Genomic DNA, 20,769 nt, shown 5'->3' on the forward strand with positions numbered 1-20,769 from the left:
ACACACACACACACACACACACACACACACACACGAGGCTTTCATGGAGAGAGACCTGTGCACACGCACAAACAGCCACAGGACCTTGCCCATAAAGGGGATAGGCACACGCCGTTGACATGAGGCCACACATCCATAGACATTAGGCCATCGCGGTGACAAGCACCCACACTGCCCCCTCACCCGATGCAGGACAGGCTTCCTCCAGGCACAGTCGGGTTCCCCCACCCCACCCCCCTGTGCCATTGAATGTTCCTGCACTGGCCTGCCAGTTCTCTGGGGAAAGGGCCTCAGAAATGCAGAAGGAGCCACTGGAGGGAAAGTTGGAACGGGCTGTACCCTGCCTGCCTCTGCCGTAGAAGTCCCTCCCCGAGAGGGTCACTCGCCGCAGAGAGCCCGCTGGGCCGCCCCGCCCGCCCGCCACCTCGCAGATCGGCCGCAGTCGGCTGCGCGCCTCCCGCTTATCTGCGCTGTTTGCACCCCGAGGGCTGCAGGCCGACAATCCCGCGGCCGAGTAAACAGCGCGCGGGCGCCCGGACTATTTCTGTCTTATCGGCGCAGGAATGCGGCAGCGGCGGCGGCGCGCGGGCGGCGTGGCCGTGGGCCGTCAGGGCAGCCCTGAAGGGGCCCTCCCCGCCCGGCTCGAGTAGAAGTGTGAGCGCCCAGCAGGACTCGGAGGGAGAGTTGGAGGAAAAAAGGCAGAAAGGGGAAAGAAAGAGGAAGAGAGAGTGAGTGAGCTCCACCGCGGAGCCCACCCCGATGGCCGCGGACGAAGTTACCGGAGGGGCGCGCAAAGCCACGAAAAGCAAACTTTTTGAGTTTCTAGTCCATGGGGTGGTGAGTGGGGGAAAGTTAGCGGGGGAGGGCGCGTGAGCTGGCGCGGACTGAATGGAGGGATGGCCGGGAGGGGCTGGGGCCGCTCGCGCTCTTGCCCCCAGCCCAACCCTGGCCTGTGCCCGCGCCCTGGCACGTGAACACGTCGGCAGACGGCTGGCTGGGGATGGGTGCGCCGGCGGGAAAGGGAGAGGCGTTTGTATGGGATCTTGTCAGGAGCTGGGGGTGGGACTTGGGGACTGTCCCAAGGGGGGGGCCTCTTCTGCATCAGATGTAGTGTCTTCCCTTCTTTTCCTTGTAAGCCCAGGCTATCCCCCCTGCCCTGGGGGCGGGGTGGAGGGCATGGCACTGGCTGAGCTGGCCTGGGCTGGCTCTTCATCTTTGGAACCATGTCTCTGTATTTCAAGAGCAAGGAACAGGTGACCTGGAACTGCTATGAACATTCACTGCATCTTGTCAGGGACTAATGGGGCTTTACTGGTGGTCTTTGCTATCAGGGTCAGCAAGAGGTCCTCTCTAGGACAGAGGGATCCTTTGGCAGAAGTGGATGTTCTCAAAGCCTCAAAGGTGTGAAAGCAGGCCTGAAGATCCCAGGGGCAGAGCAGCATGGTATTGTCACAAGGAGGCATGAAGGCATACAGGAAGTGCAGGGCAACAAGGAGACTGAGTGCAGTCCACCAGGGCCAAACTTGTGTGTGTGGAGGGCTGTGGAGATGGGAAGGGGTGACTAGGGAGATGGCAGGGTTCCCAAACTGGGGGTAGGTGATATAGGTTGGAAGATGGGTGTACAGGAAGCAGTCAGACTGACTATGTTTGGGACCCAAAGGAATGCACTTTGTTAGTCTAGGAGACCAGAGGCCCTAGAATCTTGGCCTTTTGTGGAGGTGGCCCTGGTGACTGACACAATATCTGGGGACTTAGAAGCCTCCTTTTCAGGCCTCGTTAGCAGATTATGAAGTACCTAGCCTTGGTAAATGGGAGAACAGCTATATGAGGGGGCTTCCCTGGATCAGTCCACCCTCCAGTCCTGGAATCTCAGGGGGTAATTTCCAGGGGAAAGGGTATCAGCCAGTCAAATGATCAGTAGTACTAGCCTTGCTGCTTGGGAGTGGGGTCCCTTTCAAAAGGCCCCTCAAGAAGAAGAGAAGTAATACATATGCATTTTTTATATGACCAACTTAGAGCTTCTGTTTTTGGGTAACTATATGTCCCACAGACTACCCCAACTCCCAGGGACCACTCTCTGCTGGGGGAATGGTCTGCTGCCACCCAGGAGGTATGAGTGACAGAGTCAGATGGGACAGGGGAGGCAGAGATACAAGGATAAGTAGGCTTCACTGTGGGAGAGATGGGCAGAGACAGCTGGCTGGCTAGGGCAGGAGGAGGTTAAGGCTAGGGCTTGAAGGGACAGGAGGGACAGCTGGCAGTTGAAGAGGACACAAGCCCAGGGTCAGGGCTCCTTGTGTTTGCTTGCAGCTGTGCTCTTGAGGAAACAGCAGTAGTGTTCAGCTGATACAGGGCAGGGGGCTGCTACATTCCTGGGCCTTGTTTTCCTTCCTTGCTCTTTTACCTGTCCCCATTCCACCTACCCTCTACATTCAACTCTCACTGGCCCTTCCCAACAGCTCTTCTGGAATCTAGAACTGGGGTTAACTAGCCCCTTGGAACACTCCACTTGATACATCCCATCTGAACACATAGGGATTGCTGACCTCATCTCTTTCTCCTTGCACCCCCCATCCCCACACTTCTGACCTCACTGGGTAGCGTGGGAGGTGGAGGTGTGTAAGGCTGGGACCATCTCTGTTGATGTTGGTGGACAGGAGAGGGATGGATATAAGACTGAATGCCATTGACCTATCCCAGGTCCACTGCAGTCCTATCTTCAGTCCTCTGGACCCTCCCCTCCAATCACCAAATCCTGGTAGGTCTGACCTCAGCCCAGGCTTCTCAGAGACAAGGTCGCCTCCTGCCCTGTTTAAAGCTTTTACCCTGAGACCAAATTATGGGGGTAGGTTAAGTTAGTGAAGCTAACTGGTACCTGGGTGTGGGGACTGGGAGGTAGTCCAAGGCAGTGCAATTGAGGGGGTCAGAGTAGGGATCCAGAGATAGGGTGGAGATGAGGAGTGGTGAGTGCAAGACCAAATAACCAGGGAGTGAGGGTGGGGAGGAGGACTATGGAGGGGCAGCAGCAGCCCCTCAGGAAACTGATCAGTCAGGTCCGCCTTTGCCGGATGAGCTTCGTGACCTTGGCTAGGTCGCTTTTCTCCTTGAGCCCTAGTTGCCTCATCTGTCAAGTGGGGAAGAAAGCCCCAGCTCCGTCAGTCTCACTGAGGAGCCTATGGTAGTGAAAATGCTTTGAAAAGGTTGAAAGGCTCCATTCATATTCATTTTTGCAGTCCCTCCCGCATTCCCGAGGCTCGGTGGTGCCCGTTGCCTCTGCCTGGCTTCAGTTAGCTTCCTGCAGCAAAGCCACCTCCACCCAAACTACGCGACTCCTGGTTACAGGCTGGATCGGGTCATCCGCGGGGGTCTTGGGGTGGGGCCTCGGGGAGGGTCCTGGTCTCACGAGCGGCGCCTGTTTCTGCTCTAACCCCCATCCCCAGCGACCCGGGATGCCGTCCGGAGCCCGGATGCCCCACCAGGGGGCGCCCATGGGACCCCCCGGTTCCCCGTACATGGGCAGTCCTGCTGTGCGTCCTGGCCTGGCCCCCGCGGGCATGGAGCCCGCCCGCAAGCGAGCAGCGCCCCCGCCCGGGCAGAACCAGGCACAGAGCCAGGGTCAGCCGGTGCCCACAGCACCCACACGGAGTCGCAGGTGAGTGGGGCCTGGTTCTGGATATGAGGGGGGAGATGGGTGTGGAAGGGGCGATGAAGAACAACAGGGAACGGGTCATTCAGGATCGCGTGCCCTCAGAGTGCGCCTAACCGAGGAGCCTTTGTGTACCCAAAGTGGAGTCCGTCTGACTGCAGCCGCCGGGAGTCAGTGTCTCATTTCTGCATGAGCCCCTTGCCCTTCTCTGTGTCACTTGTTCATTCCTCTGTCCACCCCTTACCCCCAAGTTCTCAGTGATGCTTTGGCTGCTGGGCTGGATTGGACTGGCAACAGGACTCAGGGCTGAAGCCTACGGACTGTATTTTTAAAGTGTGGTTCTTCAACCCATCTTTCTCAGAAGCCCCTGACTTGACTGTTAAAAATGCCCACTCCGTAGCTTCTAAATCTGACTCCCTGGGGATGGGATGGAGCCAGGGAAACTGCCCAGGGGGTGGGTGGTCCCAAATCCCTCTCTGTCCAGTTATGCTCTTTGGTAATTCTAGGTAGTCAGAGCCTAAAGAACCCCTATAATCCCTGCTGGTACTTAGTGAGGAAGATTCCCCTCTGGCTTTCAGTATTTAACCAAACACACATGCTTCCCTTTGCACAACAGATGGATTCCTATAAAAGGTGTAATATGAATTTTATCTCATTAATTTTTTGAACAAGGAAAGCTCACCATTTATAGGAATCCCGTGATTATTTTACAAAGTCAATCATCCTTTTGTACAGTAAATAATTCCTTGGCTTATCTGTGTTAATGGAGTTTCACATGGAAAATTTAACACAAATCATACCTTTAATGAACCCTAGCCTAGCCCTCTGAACTAGGAGGGGTAGTGGCCAAGAGCACCGCAAGGGGGCACTATAGAGCCATTCTCCAGCCTGTGTTCTCTTGACCTACTGAGGTTTTTTCTAGGGTGACTTTAGGAGCAGGGCTTTGAACCATTTCATTCCAGTTCGATCCCTTGCTAAGAACTTGCCTTTCTACCCCAGAGATACTGAATCAGAATTGGTCAAAAGCCTGTGTGGGAGTCAAAAGCCCACATGCCAGCTACTCCCTCAGTACCAGCCTACATGATCCAGTTCTCTGGTCCCCAGGCCTCAGCTACCTGACACAGGAAAGCATTCATACATCTGGATCTCCATGGGTGTGGCTTGTCCCTTGCTATGTTACCAGATGGCCCAGAGCATCCTCTGCCCACCATCAGCCTACCCTTCCAAGCCCAGGGTAGTGATACTTGTTAAGTTTCAGTCAAATCAGTTCCAACTCACAGCGACTCTGTATAGGGTTTCCGAGGCTATAAATCTTTGCAGGAGCAGAAATTTTTTCCTGCAGAGTGGCTGGTGGGCTCAAACCACTGATCTGTGCAGTTCACGGTTCAGTGCCTATCCTGCAGAGCCCAGGGTACACCATCACAACCTACTCCAGGGGTTGGGGTCAGCTGTCCTCTCTCTCTTAACTCTAGCCATGTTGGAACTTGAATATGCAGCCCTACTTGGTAAAAAAAAAAAAAAAACTCAGAACCTGGTCTCCCTTTCTTTCCCCAGCTTCCCTCAAACACTTCTGCAGCTCCCATTTTCTGGCAACACCTCCCCAGCCTCAGCCCAAGTCTAAATTTCTCCGGCCCTGTGGACATCATGGGATGGCAGGGGCTTCCCAGGCCAGAGGACAGATGGGTCATTTCTGTGTCCCATGGGGGACCTAGTGCCAATTTCACACAGCACCACTGTAGCCCCTCGAGCGGGCAGACAAGTGGGCTGTGGGAACCCCAGCCAGGCGGGCGGAGATGTCGGGGATAATTTAGCAGGTGGCCTCGTTACTCCCAGATCTGTCGCCATGGTAACCTGGTTTTTTCTTTAAAAAATGTACAGTGCCAAGAGGAGGAAGATGGCTGACAAAATCCTCCCTCAAAGGGTGAGTGCCTTTCACAGCAGCCCCCAGCCAACCCCCCTTCACCCTTTCTTGCTCTGCCCTCTCCTCCCGTCCCCATCCCCTCCCCTCTCAGGAGCAAAGCTTCAGTGTCACAGTCACTTTCACTTTTTGTTTAAAAAGCTAATTAAGAAGTGAGGCTCCCCAGGCCAGAGGGAGGGGGCGGGGCAAAGGGAAAGAGCGTTGCTGTGAGGGTTCAGTGGACTGAATTCCAGTGATCCTAAGACATGAAAGCTGGAACAAAGAGGGGATAAGAACTGGGGGTCAGATGCTGGCAGGTGGAGTGGGAACAGAAGCTGGCCAGACGCATCCAGACAGACCCAGGATGAGCCAGACCTCAGTGCAGGACCCGGGGGAGGTACCAGGGGCAGAAAGACACAACGCTGCCCCCACTGTCTCAGAGACTGCAGAGCTTGAAGCCACTTTGCAGGGACCCACGGGAAGCCCAGCAAACTATACCACCAGGGAAATGGCCAGATGAGACAGTTCCACTCTCTTCTTGGTGGGCCCCACAGAGGGAGCAGCAGTTTTCCTCTGCAAATTGAGTACCCTACCGGGAAGAGATCTCATTCACTCACCATTCCATTCCCTGCAACTGGACAACTACCCTCCCTTCTTTGTGCCCTGGGATGGCATGGCTGACACGCCCACATGCAATATAGTGAGATTTTCAGAGCCCATATACCCTCCCTGCCTGGCTCCTCCTACTGCAGATTCGGGAGCTGGTCCCAGAGTCCCAAGCGTACATGGACCTCCTAGCATTTGAGAGGAAATTGGATCAGACCATCATGCGGAAGCGGGTGGACATCCAAGAGGCTCTGAAGAGGCCAATGAAGGTGACTTAATTTGCGGATTAGAAAGTGGGTGCTAAATGCCACCCCCAAACTGCTGCGGGGAGGAGCAAGGCTACTCTGGGGTGGCATCTCACAGTATTCGCTCTATACCACACTCCTTATTTCCACAGCAAAAGCGGAAGCTGCGTCTATATATCTCCAATACCTTTAACCCTGCCAAGCCCGATGCTGAAGATTCTGATGGCAGCATTGCTTCCTGGGAGCTGCGGGTGGAGGGGAAACTCCTGGATGACGTACGTCCTGGCCCAGGTCTCTCCGGGTGTTCTGGGTGGGGATGGGGGTGAGTTGAGAGACAGAATCAAAGTCTGTTTTAGGGAAGGGTGGGCCTAGAGACACTGTAAGCACAGAGGACTGCATCCCTTGCTGCCCTGCCCTGCCAGCTCCAGCCCTCTCAACTCAGTCTCCTTCTGTCCCCATGGTCCCTGTTCTGCCCCCACGGTCCCTGTTCTGCCCCACAGCCCAGCAAGCAGAAGCGCAAGTTCTCGTCTTTCTTTAAGAGTTTGGTCATTGAGCTGGACAAAGACCTCTATGGCCCTGACAACCACCTAGTTGAGGTAAGGAGACAATTCTTTCTGCCCTTAACCGTTACTTCACCACAGGCCCAAGTGCCTGAAACACCTAAACCAGAATCCCCACCTACTCTAAGGGGCCCATAGATTTGGAGCTGGAACCACTCTGGAGCCCGAGGTTCCACCGACGCTGATGGGCCTGTGTCGTGACCCAACTCTTATCCCCTGGATAGTGGCATCGGACACCTACCACCCAGGAGACAGACGGGTTCCAGGTGAAGCGGCCAGGAGACTTGAGCGTGCGCTGCACTCTACTCCTCATGCTGGACTACCAGGTCTGTGCCCGCTGCCACCGCCGCTGCCCACACATGAAGCCACCCGTGCCGGGCACAGCCAGCACCAGCCTCCCCCTTTCTTCTTAGACAGGGTGGGCCTAGGCCTCAAAGCTGTGCATCCTGAGACCCCATTCTCCTTCCTACATCATCCTTCTCCAGAAGCATGTTTCAAAGGAGCCCAGTCAACACATCTCTCAGCCCCAAGCTGCCTGGCCCTGAGTTCTTCCCACCCCTCTTTATCTCATTTTCATGGCCACCCTTCCCCAGCCTCCCCAGTTCAAGCTGGACCCCCGCCTGGCCCGGCTGCTGGGACTGCACACACAGAGTCGCTCGGCCATCGTCCAGGCCCTATGGCAGTATGTGAAGACCAACAGACTGCAGGACTCCCACGACAAGGAGTACATCAACGGGGACAAGTACTTCCAGCAGGTAACCCCTCTCCTGAACTCGGAGATCAGGGAGCAGGAAGAGTTACCAGCAGGGGAAGGACTTCTCATAAGGTAACACTACCCCTCTACCCAGTCTCCTGAAAGCTGGAAAACAGGAGACTGTCATGGTTTGGAGTCCAAGAGACCAGGCACTCTCATCTAACCAAATTGCTATGAAAGTGATTTGACAAAACTCTACTAAAGTAGGCTTGATTATTTCTAAGTAAACACAGCAGATAAACCTGAGGCATGAACATAGCAGCTGACATTTATTGAGTACTCACTCCCCCATGTGTCAGGCACTGGTCCACATACTCTACATGTATTCATTCATTTCTTTTTCACAAAAGCCCCATGAGATAAGATTATAATGTGCACCCTAGAGATGAGGAAACCTCTGAAGGTTACAGTTAGTGGTGGAAGTGGGGGTTATACCTCAGCAGGCTTTCAACCACTATATCACAGGGCCTCTCTTTCTTATTCACTACCCACCCACCTCAGTCCCATTCACAAGCAATGAGGAATCAGACTTGGTCCTAATTTCTTGCAACCTTTCCAGAATAGAAGGAAAAATAGTTTTGCTCTATTCAAGCTCAGAACAGTGATTTCTCTTCCTGACTCACCTGCTTTAGATTTTTGACTGTCCCCGACTGAAGTTTTCTGAGATTCCCCAGCGCCTCACAGCTCTGCTCTTGCCCCCTGACCCAATTGTCATCAACCATGTCATCAGGTGAGATGACTCCAACTTGTTCCTCAGACAAGGAAATTCTCGTCCCTGCTTTTCCTCTCCTCCTCCTCCCTACCTCCATTCCCCATTGAATCTACCCAGCCCTGTGCCCCATGGCCTTTGTGGGGGCATCCTGGACATCAAGGGCTACATTTCCTTGTCAGTGTGGACCCATCAGACCAAAAGAAGACGGCATGCTACGACATTGATGTGGAGGTGGAGGAGCCACTGAAGGGTCAGATGAGCAGCTTCCTCCTGTCCACAGCCAATCAGCAGGAGATCAGTGCTCTGGACAGTAAGGTGTGGCCAGAGTCCACAGCTGGCATAGGACATTAACCCAGAAATGACAAAGTGCAAACTCAGAATAGGCTGGGCACAGGTGAACTCAAAAAATAAACATTACCCGTGAATACTGAGTTCTTCCCCCCAAAAAATCAACTATATGAGACAATGGTCAGTAACTACTCTAATACAGAGATGAGAAGGTACGAAGGATGGGGGGACAGGGAGAGGAAGGCAGCAAGAAAGCTAGACGAGTGGAAACAGAACCACCAGAATTGACATTAGACTGTTGACACATTGTTAAAAATGAAAGCAGTGTCACTGAATATTATGCACAGAAATTATTAAACAACAATTTAATTTGCTATGTAAACCTTCACCAAAAATAATAAATTATTTTATAGAAAAATAAAGGGACAAGTGGGCCTTCCATTGCTATTTGGAGCTGAAGTATTCAGAGTATATTTTTGCCCACCACCATCCTACTTTCTTGGGACGTTAGCAGAATCAGGGGCTCTGAGAGATTGCCCTTCAAATGGACAGGGGTAAATCCCCTCCCCTTTTCATCATCTTCCTTTTACCCTCCTCTCCCTTATCACCAAGGCCAACTATCTCTCTACCTGTAGATCCATGAGACGATTGAGTCCATAAACCAGCTCAAGATCCAGAGGGACTTCATGCTAAGCTTCTCCAGGGACCCCAAAGGCTATGTCCAAGACCTGCTCCGCTCCCAGAGCCGGGACCTCAAGGTAAGGATGGAGACTCGGGAATTACTGGAGTGGAAGACAAGGACATTTGGAAAGACAGTAAATGCTATATACAGGTGAAGGGTGGGTGACTTTGGGTTTAGGGCTGATCCCCCACTGCACCCTCCCAGGTGATGACAGATGTAACAGGCAACCCTGAAGAGGAGCGCCGGGCTGAGTTCTACCATCAGCCCTGGTCCCAGGAAGCAGTCAGCCGCTACTTCTACTGCAAGGTAAAGCGGGTCCCTTGTAATCCAGACGTGCCCTCTTCTCCACTCCAAGAGAAAGTGCTCTCCTCAGATTTGCCAGTTGTCCTTGCTCATTCTACCTGGTGACTCCCACCATACCCCCAGCCGCTGTGCAAGAGCTCTCCCTGCTCCCCGATGCTCTCCTGAGGCCCAGGGCAGTGGGCAGTCAGGGTGGTCCTGCTCACTCACCAAGAATGCTGTAACTGGCTCGTACTCTTTCTCTAAAGATCCAGCAACGCAGGCAGGAACTGGAGCAGTCACTGGTTGTGCGCAACACCTAGGAGCCCCCTTTGAATGAGCACCACTGTGGACCTTCTGGGCTGGGGCCTGGTCCTGACTCCTCCAACACCTCTGTGTGAGACTGGGGCACTGGATTAAAGGGCGTTCATCTAACAGCAGCTGTGTGGTTACTGGAAACTGGGGACGGCGAGAGGGAGGTAATGGGTCCCTCTGGGAAAACTTCCCATGCCTTCTTTCCCTAGGCCTCTACAGAGTTTGGCAGAAGTCACTTTTAATAGCACTTTCTTATTAGAAAAATACAGCAACAAGCTCTCCATTGTCCATGTGATTTGCCTTGCCCTTCCTGGGACGAAGGCAGAAAAGGCAAATACAAAGAGGTCCAGGACCCTTCAGCGGGGCTAAGTGCTATTGGCCTGCTCCTGTTCAAACAGAGCCATGGCAAGCTGGGCACGCCCCCCCAGGCCCTCCAGGTTGCTGAGGCGGCAGCGGTGGTAGAGTTCTTCACTGAGTCGGGGGCTACAGTCCCGCACTGAGAATTTCTGCACCAGCCCTGGCTCTACGGCCCGAAAAAGGTGGAGCCCTGAGAACCGGAGGAAAACATCCATCACCTCCAGCCCCTCCAGGGCTTCCTCCTCTTCCAGGCCTGCCAGTTCACCAGCCAACCGGGCTCGGGCCGCCAAGTAGTCTGCGTTGTAGAAGCATCCCTCAGCTGAAGCCTGCCGGTCAAATCTACCCCCTACAGAAGCCCCCCGGGAAGGGTCAGCACCAGGAGGGGATGGAGGGTCAGGGCCAGCCCCCAGAGGCCCTTGGGGTGACCGAGGTGGTGACAGGGTAGGATTGAACTCCTGAAAATGCACTGGGAAGAAAGCCTGCCAGCCTGAGATGGCATTCATGCGGCAGCGGTTGAGAACCTCGGGTCCAGGCCTCGTCCACACAGTGGTGAGGAAGAAGAGGGTATCCACAGGGTGCTTCTTAGAGACTACATCCATGAGCCGCACCTGGGAAGGGACCTCGGCTCGCACAGCAAGCCAGGCCAGCCTTGTCCCAGGGTACCGCCGCTCCAACTCAGCTGCCGTAGCCTTCACCCCAAGAAACGGGTCTGGGGCCCCTCGGCCACCTTCCCGGGGTCCATAGACCAACAACAAGGTGAGCAGGGCATGTTCTCGAGGTTCCAGAACACCAGCTGCAAAGGCCTCCAGGAAAGCAGGGGCTGCGGCAGCTTCAGCCACCAGGAGAGGCAGCACCAGCTGCACCCGGGTGGCTTCTGTGACATAGGGCATGGGTAGGATTTCTACACGGCTCAGTGGCCGCAGCAGGCTGACCCGGCGGGCCAGGGCCCGCCGGTGCCCGCGCTGAGTCACAGCTTCCAGCAGTAAGTCCAGGGTGTACTCCATGCCGCGGGCTGGGTCAAAGCGCCGGTAGCCGTTGAGGAGCCGCTGCTTCTGGAAGCGGAGGCGGGGTTGATAGCGTCGATTCAGCTGCTCCAAGGCAGTCTCCACAGCATCACCCACATCTGCCCTGCTAGCCCCTTGCAGCGGGCACTTGGGAGCCCCATCTGCACAGGAAAAGGTGTGCTGCTCTGTGAAGTAGTCCCAGCCCAGCACCTCAAAACGAGAGTGTGGTGTGAAAGGGGCCGGTAGCCCAATGGGCCAGCTCAGACCTGCCTCCCCCTCAGGGGTCAGCATTGTCAGGTTCCGGATCTGAGCCTAGTTGGGAAAGAATACACAGTTGGTACCAGATCTAGTAGCTCACCCAACATCTGCTTCCTGGGCTCATGAGAGTACTAGACTTGAAACCCAAAAGGCTGAACTATGTCTTAACTGTCAACCTTTAGAGGAGTGCCCCTTAGCTAATCATTTAATTCCCCATACTTTATATGCTTCATGTGGAAAGACTATGAATCATACCCACCTTATACAATAACTGAGAAGGTCAAGATTAAACTGTATGTTTGCAAAGGTGAGAGTGCCTGAAATATAAAGCTCAAAGTCTCTCACCCATATGCTAAGTATTCACATCCTCTTATAATCAGACCCTTGTTCCACCTCTGACAACCTCCATACTACAGTCACTAGAGACACTTTGTCTTCGGGCTTTTTTTGGACAGTTCTAGAACTTTTAAACTTGTGCTTCCTTGGTGGAGGGGAGTCTCAACATTGTACTAAGTCCCCTGACCCTCACAGCTCACCTCTAACTGCATTAATGGCGTCCCTGGAGCCTATCACTGATCTGACCCCCAAGAGAGTGTGCTCTCCCTGTAGTTTGAAGTTTTGGTGTGATCAGCAACTTTCTATCCATCCACTGCAGTCCTCTAGCCTATTTGCTCTTCTTTAGCTCACCTGCAGCTGTTCGATCTCACTGTAAGCCTGCTCCAACTCCAAAGCACTGAAGCGCTGGTGCAGCCGGTACATGAGGGCTGCCTCAGGGACAGGGTGCACTGTGAAAGCACTCAGGAAAGCCGAACTCTCCTCCTTCTCAGGGTCCCTGTTTTTGGCCAGTTCAAATGAGCGATACTGCTGTCCCTAGAGGGACCAAACAGACCAATCAGCGCTACACACCAAGGGTCCTTAACCACATGGAGCCACCCACTCAGTGCTGCTGCTGCCTTAGGATGGAGGAGGGGAGGGGGCACATCCTCAACCTGTGCCTCCATTCTTCCCACCACAGCTCAGATTTTGGAAAGAAGAAAGCAAGGAGGCAATTAAAGGCACTTTCTGCCCAAAGAATCCTAGTTTCTCAAAAGAATGAACATCTCAAGTCAGAGAAGACTCAATACTCTGGTTTTGGGAGGATGGGCGACATCTGAGAATCTTCCCCTCTTCTCTAGTACAAGCACTGAAATTTCTGGGCTTGAAAAGTGAAAACTTTACCCTTCTAGGATCATGGCCATTTCTAGGAAATGCCTAGACTTTTCATGACTCTTAAAGGGGTATACTGGGGAGTTAGGGACAGGGGGCAGGTGGAAGGCAGGGAGGCAAATAGGGCGTAAGACACATTTCAGTCTCACACAAAGGTTCCTAGACAAAATGCTACTTTTGATAGCTCCCAGGTTCTAAGATTTCCAAAGGCAAGCAAGGGCCTGCCAAAGAGAAGATCTATAGCTCAGAAGGGTGCAGCAATGGGTTTCCAAGCTGCTGATGGGAAGGGGCCATCAGTACTAATCTGGAGATATGTTACTAAGTCACCACTAACTTCTGGAAACTGGAATGAACTGTTACCTGGTGCTGGGAGACACAGCCAATCCCCAAAGAGTCGATGAGGCAGCGGCCAAGCCACTCGTCAGGGCGGGCACTAAGAATGTCTCCTCGGCAGCCATCAAGGTGTGGCCGCAACCGGAGCAGAAGACTCCGTGACAGCAGGTACCCAAAGCCACCATGACAATACTGGGCCTGCTCCCCAGCGCCAATGAATTCCTCAGCACGGCCTAGGTACAGGTCCTGGTTGATGCTAAGGTGGCCAGCAAGGGCTGCCAGGCGGGGGGCCTGCACATAAGTGTCATCCTGCATTATGAAGAACCAGTCATAGTCGGCCCCAAAATGTGTGTGCAGATGGCGTAGCGTCTCAGACATGAGCCAGGCTGGCCGCTCATCCCCGTGAGATACCACCTGCATCCCTGCTGGAGCCCGTGCCCCTCGCTGCCCAGTGAAGTAGAGTAACCGAGGGAAGTGGTGGGCCACTGTGCGATTCACAGCCACAGCCAGAGTGGACAGTGTGACTCGGGAAGTCAGGACAGCCACGAGTAACCGCTCACGGGAGCCCAGCTCTGTCTGGATATACCGAGTCCTGTGGAGAGACCAGAATGTCAAAGGTCAACTCCTTAATCTTTAGGAACCAGCTTGTCCTACATAGATACCCCCTGAGTGAATTAGGTTGAGAAAAGTAAAGGGAGAAGCCTCCTCATCAATATTAATTAACTGTTAGAATTAGTATCTAATGATTAGCTGTACTTTGTACCTGTACTTTGCAGGGGGAGAGGGTTTACTAAGGATGAGTTAGTTGGCTGAGATGCAAGTCCTGCCTTGTTCAAGAACACTGAACATGAATTTAACAACGTTTAAGACTTGCTTAGATCTAGGAGGAGAGAAAAAGAGAAACGAATCATTATGGGGAAGAAGACAAAGGATTGTACCAAGGAGCTTCACAGGCTGGTCAACAGTGGACAAGCAGAGGCAAGTGAGCCAATAAACAGAAGTCTGGTATCTGGGGGCTGCACACTGAGTTCTCACCTGAGCACCTTCTTGTAGGGCTTGTTGGGATCTCTGTAGTAAGGCACAATCCGAGGCTTGAAGTTGTCACTGTGGTCTAGCCGAGTTCTAGAGTCCAAATTCTGAGAACCTCCCAGGTCTCCCACAGCCTCTACACAGGGATCTTCTCCCTCCCCCTGGACCCAGGAAACCCGCAAGAGGCTCAGGCTACAACCCAGAGATAGCCCTAGGATGAGGGGCAATGCTGGTCGCAGCAGGGCCAAAAGGGAGTTCAGTCTCATGGTGGTGAGTCCTGCCATGTGGGTGCCCCAGAGGGCACCACGTCAAGAATCAATGGGGTTGTAGGTGTCAGGCCAAGAGTAGGCCAAGTTTTAATTTCTTAGATCTGTGGCTAACCAAGGAACCTGAGGTCAGCGAGGTCAACAGAGCAAGGCATGAACATTTGCAGGTCCAGCAGAAAGCTGGACTGACTCATCTTCACTTCTCTGCCTGGTCTTCAACTGTCAACTTGCTAGATCTAACCCTCAGCCCAAGTAGTAATAAAGTTCACTCACTACTGGGACCACATTCTGTCTTCCCATGGAAAAGGGCAAAAGCAAAACTCAACAATGCTAAACTTAACCCAAAAAGACAACTACTTTCATCTGTAAACTAGTTCTAAATCGAGATAGAAGCAACTGAGAAGGAAGGGGCTAGGGAAAAGTATATAATATGCCAGAACAGCCGCCAAACCTAGGAACCAGTCTCCTCTGCCTTTCCTAAAAAATGCCTGGTTTAGGGCAGTTTCTCAGTTTTCTGAAGGAACATGCTGGCTGGCAGCTGAAGATAAGCAAAAGAGAAGGAATCAGGACTAGAATAATCCCTGCCTCCAAGTCAGGAATGATCAGCAACTAGCATCCTCTACAGAATGTACAGTTTAAACCAGCCAAACAAAGACAGTCATAGGGCCACAACACTGAGATCTCATAAGCACACAATGGCTAGTGGAGTCAAAGCCCAGCTGCTGAGAAGCAGGTTTTGTTTCACCTTCCTCTTAAAAGAGGAAGCAAGTTATAGTACTCTTGGTGTATATGAACTATTCAATATCTGGTTTGACCAGAAAGGACCCCAGGTACAAAACACACAGAAAACACATGGACAAGAAACTGGAGTCAATGAGGTCAGAATTGGAATCCTGTAAAACGCAAAAAGTTCAGCTGGCTTTGCATCTGAACGTGGCCTGTGGACCAAAGCCCCGACCCACCTCCCATTAGCGAAAAACAAATTCTAGTCCTAGTTTTGGCGGTTAGTCTCAAGGCAGTAATAAAATCAACTACGCCGAGAGGCTGTCCAGAAGAGTAGGAGGGGTACTACACTCGGTTTGTTCCGCTTCGGTTTGAGAGTAGGAGCTGACCAAGACACGCGTTAAAGGAAGGGCTGCGGACGCAAGAGGTATACAGATCACCCATCGCAGAGGGCAGCTGAGAGAGAAGGGATCAGACCCGACGGGGATCAAAAGCCCTGAATGAGCCAGGGAGGTAGCCCGAACTGGTGGGTGAGGGGCGCAGGTGATTCACCCAGGCACCAGTGGAAGGCCCCTGCAGCCAGGGCCGGTGCCGGCGCAGGAAGGACCAAGGACCGCCGGCTCTCGCCCAAAACAGCCGGCTCAGAAAGCCAGTCTTAGGGTGTGGACGTGGGAAAAGAAGACGCAGGTCGAGCTCATTGTTCTCGGCAGCAGTCCAGGACACCCCTTCAGGGAGTAAGGACCGGGAAAAGGGACACAGACCCCAATGCCCGAAATGGTACAGTCTCCGCCGGCGCAGCAGCTGCCACCTCACAACTCTCAGCCCGCTTCTTCCTCTTCCGCTCAGCTATCTTGACAGCTTCCGGCCGTTCGCTCGGCCGGCTCCCTCTCTATGATCCCAAACCGGCTCCCAGACAGCCTCCGATGACGCGACCCCCTGTACCGCAGCTACCCGCTGCAAAAAGTAAACAGTCGTTCTGTAAATGAGTGCACATCAGCTGGGCCCAGAGAGTCCACAGATCTTCGACCACAAAACCAACTATTTTGTGGTGGGGCTGCTGGACAAACTTAATCTTCAGCTTGGGAATCCCATCATTTATTGATTTAAGAATATTTATTATGAACTCTGGTAGCGTAGTGGTTACGAATCGGGCTGTGAACCTCAGGGTCAGCAGTTCGAAACTACCAGCTGTTCCGAGGGAGAAAGAAGAGGCTTTCTGCTCCCGTAAAGATTTACAGCCTCGGAAACCCTGTTCAGGGTCGCTATGAGTCGCAACCGACTCCACGGCACATAACAACAACAATTATTTGCCTACTCAGTTCCAGCACTGAGCCAACAAGTGAAAGGCAAGGTCCCTTGCCCTCAGGGAGCTGAGAATTGAGGGAGATAGCCATTAAACACGTTTATCAGAAAGCTCATGTAAAGTCAAAAATCATAAATGTCATGTTAGTTGTTGTGCTCCGACTGATAGCGAGTCTATATAGCATTTCCGAAGAGAGGCTTTTGGGTTTGAAAAGCTAACCCAGTGTTCACCCGACAGCATCACCAGAGCTCCTTCAGTTTTAGTTTACATTGCTGTTGTTGTTAAGTGCCATGAAGTCAGTTCCGACTCATAGCAATTGATCAAACATGCATAAGTTTGAATAATAGTTGTATTAACTGCTCTTCCTTGTTGTTGTTGTTAAGTGCTGTCGAATCAATTCCGACCCATAGCCACCCTTTATAGGGTTTCCAAGGAGCAGCTGGTGAGCTTGAACCACCGACCTTGCAGTTCAAATGACTTTGCAGTCTGATGCATTAGCCCACAGCGCCACACCAGGACTCCAGCTCTTCCTTGTAGGTGTATGGATATTATCCTGTCATAGATAGCACTGTACTTCAAGATAGATCTGGACATACTGTTTTTGATGATGAATGTGATGCCAAGGTTGGAATATTTACAACTTTCTAATAGTAGATTAGAAAGCTTACAGCATTGGTCCTGGGGCCCTTAGACCACCTGGTCTGGGTATGACTCATGACAGTGCAGATCTGAGTCAGCCATCAGTACCCTAAGCTTAAATGACAGGCCTATGCAAGCTCCCTGAGAAGGGACTCTGAAATGTGCTCTTGAATATAGAAAAGCTGAAGTGACTAAAAGAAAAGGTGAAATAAAACAGATAAGCAGAAAATTCAAAGAACAGGCTTGAGAAGAATCAAGTGTTATAATGACATGTGCAAAGACCTGGAGTTAGAAAACCAAAAAGGAGGAACACATGCACTATTTCTCAAGCTAAAAGAAATAAATAGAAAGTTCAAATCTCAGTTGCAATATTAAAGTATTCTATGGGCAAAATGGAGTCCTTGTGTGGCACTGTAGGATAGGCACTAGACTGCTAACTGAAACATTGGTGGATCAAACCACCAGCAGCTCCTAAACCAACTCGACTACATTTAACATCAACAACAACAATGGATAAAATATTGAATGATGCAGGAAGCATCAAAAAGAAAATGGAAGGAATACAGAATCCCTGTACTAAAAAGAACAGTCATTGTTCTTTTTAAGAACATTAAGAGGCAGCATATGATCAAAAACCAAGGGTACTGAAAAAGGAAGTCCAAGATGCACTGAAGACATTGTCAAAACAAAAAAGCTCCAGGAATGGACAAAATACAAACTGAAATGTTTCAACAAACAGGCAGCACTGGAGGAGCTCACTTGTTTATGCCAAGAAATGTGGAAGAACTGCCTGGTCAACCCACCATTCTTCTTTCAGCTTGTCACACTGTGGTGACTTTAATGTTGCTGTGATGCTGTAAGCTATGCCACCAGTATCTTGAATGCAAGCAGGGTCACCCATGGTTAACAGGTTTCAGCTGAACTTCCAGACTAAGACTCGGAAGAAGGAGAGGCAGACTACTTCCAAATTTGTTTACCCACTGAAAACCTTATGAATAGCAGTGAAGCACCAGAATATTGAATATTGAACATTTCAGATATAGTGCTGAAAGATGAGTCCCTCATGTTGGAAGACAAACAAAATACCACAGAGGAAGAACTACCTCCTTAAAGTAGAGTTGACCAGGATGATATGACTGGGATTAAAGCTTTCAAGGACCTTCATTTGCCCATGGGGCACAACTCAAAATGAGGAGAAACAGCTGCAAACACCCATTAATAATTGGAACATGGAATGTATGAATTACAAATCAGGGAAATTGGAAGCTGTAAAAAATTAAATGGAACTCATAAACATCGATACCTTAGGCATTAGTGAGCCGAAATGGACTGGTATTGGCCATTTTGAATCTGACAATTACATGGTTTACTATGCCAGGAATGACAAATTGAGAAGGAATGGCATTGCATTCATCAAAAAGAACATATCAAAATCTATCTTGAAGTATAATGCTCTCTGTGGTGGATAATATCTATATGCCTACACAGAACACCAGGTAATATCACTATTATTCAAATTTATGCACCTACCACTAAAGCCAGTGATGATGAAACTGAAGAATTCTACCAACTTCTTCAGTCTGAAATTGATCAAACATGCCATCAAGATGTATTGATAATTACTGGTGATTGGAATCCAAAGGAAATAAAGAAGTTGGAAGATATGGCTTTTGGTGATACAAATGATGCTGGAGATCATATGATAGAATTTCGCCAGACCAGTGACTTCTTCATTGCAAATACCTTTTCAAACAACTTAAAAGACAATTATAGGCAGAGAATAGTGCTTCCCATTCTTCTACTCAGTGCTTAATGAACCCACCATTGATTCTGGCTTTCAGAAATTACAGAAGGACATTCCCGGCACCCTGGTGATCCTGAGTGTTTGCCAAAGGAAGTAATACACAAAGGGGCTGCAGATCTGATGGAAACACTGTATAGGATGCCACACAACAACAAGAAAACCCTTCTGAAGAGAGCGGCAGACATCGCAGAAGCCCTGTACAACGTCCCCTGAGACAACAACCAGCTCCCAGCCCTCACTAACACCTCAGTCCAAGAAGGAATGGTAGGTATGAACTACTACAGTAGGCAACTAACCATGAATGTCTCCCAGGCATAAACAAGTCACAAATCAGTGTTTCACTCACAACTCAGGCAGCATATTGCCACAAGGGTACATGCCAAGCACCCCACCCACCCCACCCCCAGCAGACCAACTATAACTCTCTCACCATAAGCATGAATGAATACGACACTGACACCATGCCCTATTTGGGTGGCTCCCCAACCTTCCTCAATGACTCAGCTGCCAACTCACTCTATACCATTGTGCCATCCAACACCACCATGGCCTCCTCCACAAGCCTCCCCTCCAACTGCAGCACCTCCTCCAGCATCTTCTCCTGCTCACCAGCCAGTATGATCTCCGCTGGGAAACAGAAGAGGGCTTTTGTGCCAGTTGTCTGTTCCCAGACTTCACTGCCTCCCACCTGCACCAGCACCAATGGGAACAGCCTGCAAGCGGTATCTGGCATTTTTGTTCCTCCCATGTGAAAGAATTGCTTTGAAGAATGTTATTAATGAAGAGGCCGGACTCTACTACAATGAGTAATCTCATAGAAGTCCCAGAGTGGAATTTTAAATTCAGGCCTTTTTAAGAGGAATCACAATAACTGCAGATATTTAAACAAACAAAAAATCACTAACCTTGTAAATACTGAATTTGGAAGGGATCTGCAAGTACAGGGTGTTGGATAAAATTATACCTACAAAGTGGTAGATATATTTATTCTGCATTGATAAAAGCAAATCAATCCACTTCTTTTCTTTCTCTTTTGTTGTTTGTTTTGTTTTTAAGCTTAACCTTGTGATCACTGGCCTTTAATAAACTATAAAGCTCTACACAAGGGACAATCGTAAATAAGAGTCCATGTTTTAATTTATAATGTTCTTAAAGTTGTGTAAAGGGAGAATAAAGTGAGATATTTACAAAACAGTTACAAAAGGAAAAGAAAAGAAATTACTTACATGGGACAGAACAGAAATGCCAGATAAATTGTTTAGAAAACTACGGGTGGAAGGAGAACAAACAAGATGGCGGATCAGGTGGAAGTGCTGTAGGAGTTGCGTCAGCAACAACACAGAATACCCAACCAAGCAGGCTCAGGGGATGGTCTCAGAACTCTGAACCACATATAAAGGAATATTTAGAAGGTTAGAAGACTTACAGCTGGGGGAATTTGTGGCAGAAGCAAGAAATCCATTGCTTTCTAGTCTGGGATGCTTGGCTGCTCCAGGAGCTGCCACCTTGGGTGAGACCACCTGGGGAAGGATCTGAGCGGCCAAGACACCTGGCAGAACCAGAAATAAAGGTGTGGATATTCTTTTCTTTTGGTATCTGTTCATTGGTCCCTTACTGTCTGCACACCTCCATTCTGGTAACTAGAAGGGATGCCTGAGTGTATAGACACCCCACACTCAACTATGGAGGGTTCTACCACGCATGTGCAAAGATCTCCTCGAAATTTAAAGAGACAGTTACCAATTAAAACCAAACGGCCACAACCGGCCCTGAACTGTTTATAACTAGAAAAAAGGCCTGAACGTGGATTGTGGAGTGGGACAAGCAGACAAAAAAGGAAATAGGCCAAAAATTAAATCCTAA

General features: G+C 50.9%; 2 protein-coding genes and 1 pseudogene across 4 annotated transcripts in view; 2 read left to right on the forward strand and 1 right to left on the reverse strand.

The window, feature by feature from the left end:
* SMARCD3 (SWI/SNF related, matrix associated, actin dependent regulator of chromatin, subfamily d, member 3) overlaps positions 1-10,045 on the forward strand; it is a 26,062-nt gene extending 16,017 nt beyond the window's left edge. The window contains exons 1-13 of one of the 3 annotated variants that reach the window (XM_006873674.1): positions 449-837; positions 3,441-3,652; positions 5,525-5,567; positions 6,296-6,418; positions 6,547-6,669; positions 6,895-6,990; positions 7,179-7,280; positions 7,548-7,709; positions 8,341-8,438; positions 8,600-8,735; positions 9,344-9,466; positions 9,595-9,696; positions 9,939-10,045. In XM_006873674.1, coding sequence (XP_006873736.1) covers positions 760-837; positions 3,441-3,652; positions 5,525-5,567; positions 6,296-6,418; positions 6,547-6,669; positions 6,895-6,990; positions 7,179-7,280; positions 7,548-7,709; positions 8,341-8,438; positions 8,600-8,735; positions 9,344-9,466; positions 9,595-9,696; positions 9,939-9,992 — 1,452 coding nt within the window. In that variant the 5' untranslated portion in view covers positions 449-759 and the 3' untranslated portion in view covers positions 9,993-10,045. Of the gene's footprint in view, positions 1-448; positions 838-3,440; positions 3,653-5,524; positions 5,568-6,295; positions 6,419-6,546; positions 6,696-6,894; positions 6,991-7,178; positions 7,281-7,547; positions 7,710-8,340; positions 8,439-8,599; positions 8,736-9,343; positions 9,467-9,594; positions 9,697-9,938 lie in introns of those variants that run through there. The other 2 variants (XM_006873675.1, XM_006873676.1) reach the window with 2 other exon arrangements.
* A 163-nt stretch (positions 10,046-10,208) lies between these two features.
* Positions 10,209-14,461, reverse strand: CHPF2 (chondroitin polymerizing factor 2). The gene is made up of 4 exons (XM_006873677.1): positions 14,178-14,461; positions 13,170-13,734; positions 12,291-12,473; positions 10,209-11,657 (listed from the first exon to the last, which is right to left on the reverse strand). The coding sequence occupies exons 1-4, from the start codon at positions 14,453-14,455 to the stop codon at positions 10,350-10,352; spliced, it is 2,334 nt and encodes a 777-aa protein (XP_006873739.1). The 5' UTR covers positions 14,456-14,461; the 3' UTR covers positions 10,209-10,349.
* A 671-nt stretch (positions 14,462-15,132) lies between these two features.
* On the forward strand, positions 15,133-19,658 carry LOC102842063 (annotated as a pseudogene).
* Positions 19,659-20,769: the final 1,111 nt, after the last annotated feature.

This window comes from Chrysochloris asiatica, unplaced genomic scaffold, assembly GCF_000296735.1.
Source record: "Chrysochloris asiatica unplaced genomic scaffold, ChrAsi1.0 scaffold00249, whole genome shotgun sequence".
NCBI lineage: Eukaryota > Metazoa > Chordata > Mammalia > Afrosoricida > Chrysochloridae > Chrysochloris > Chrysochloris asiatica.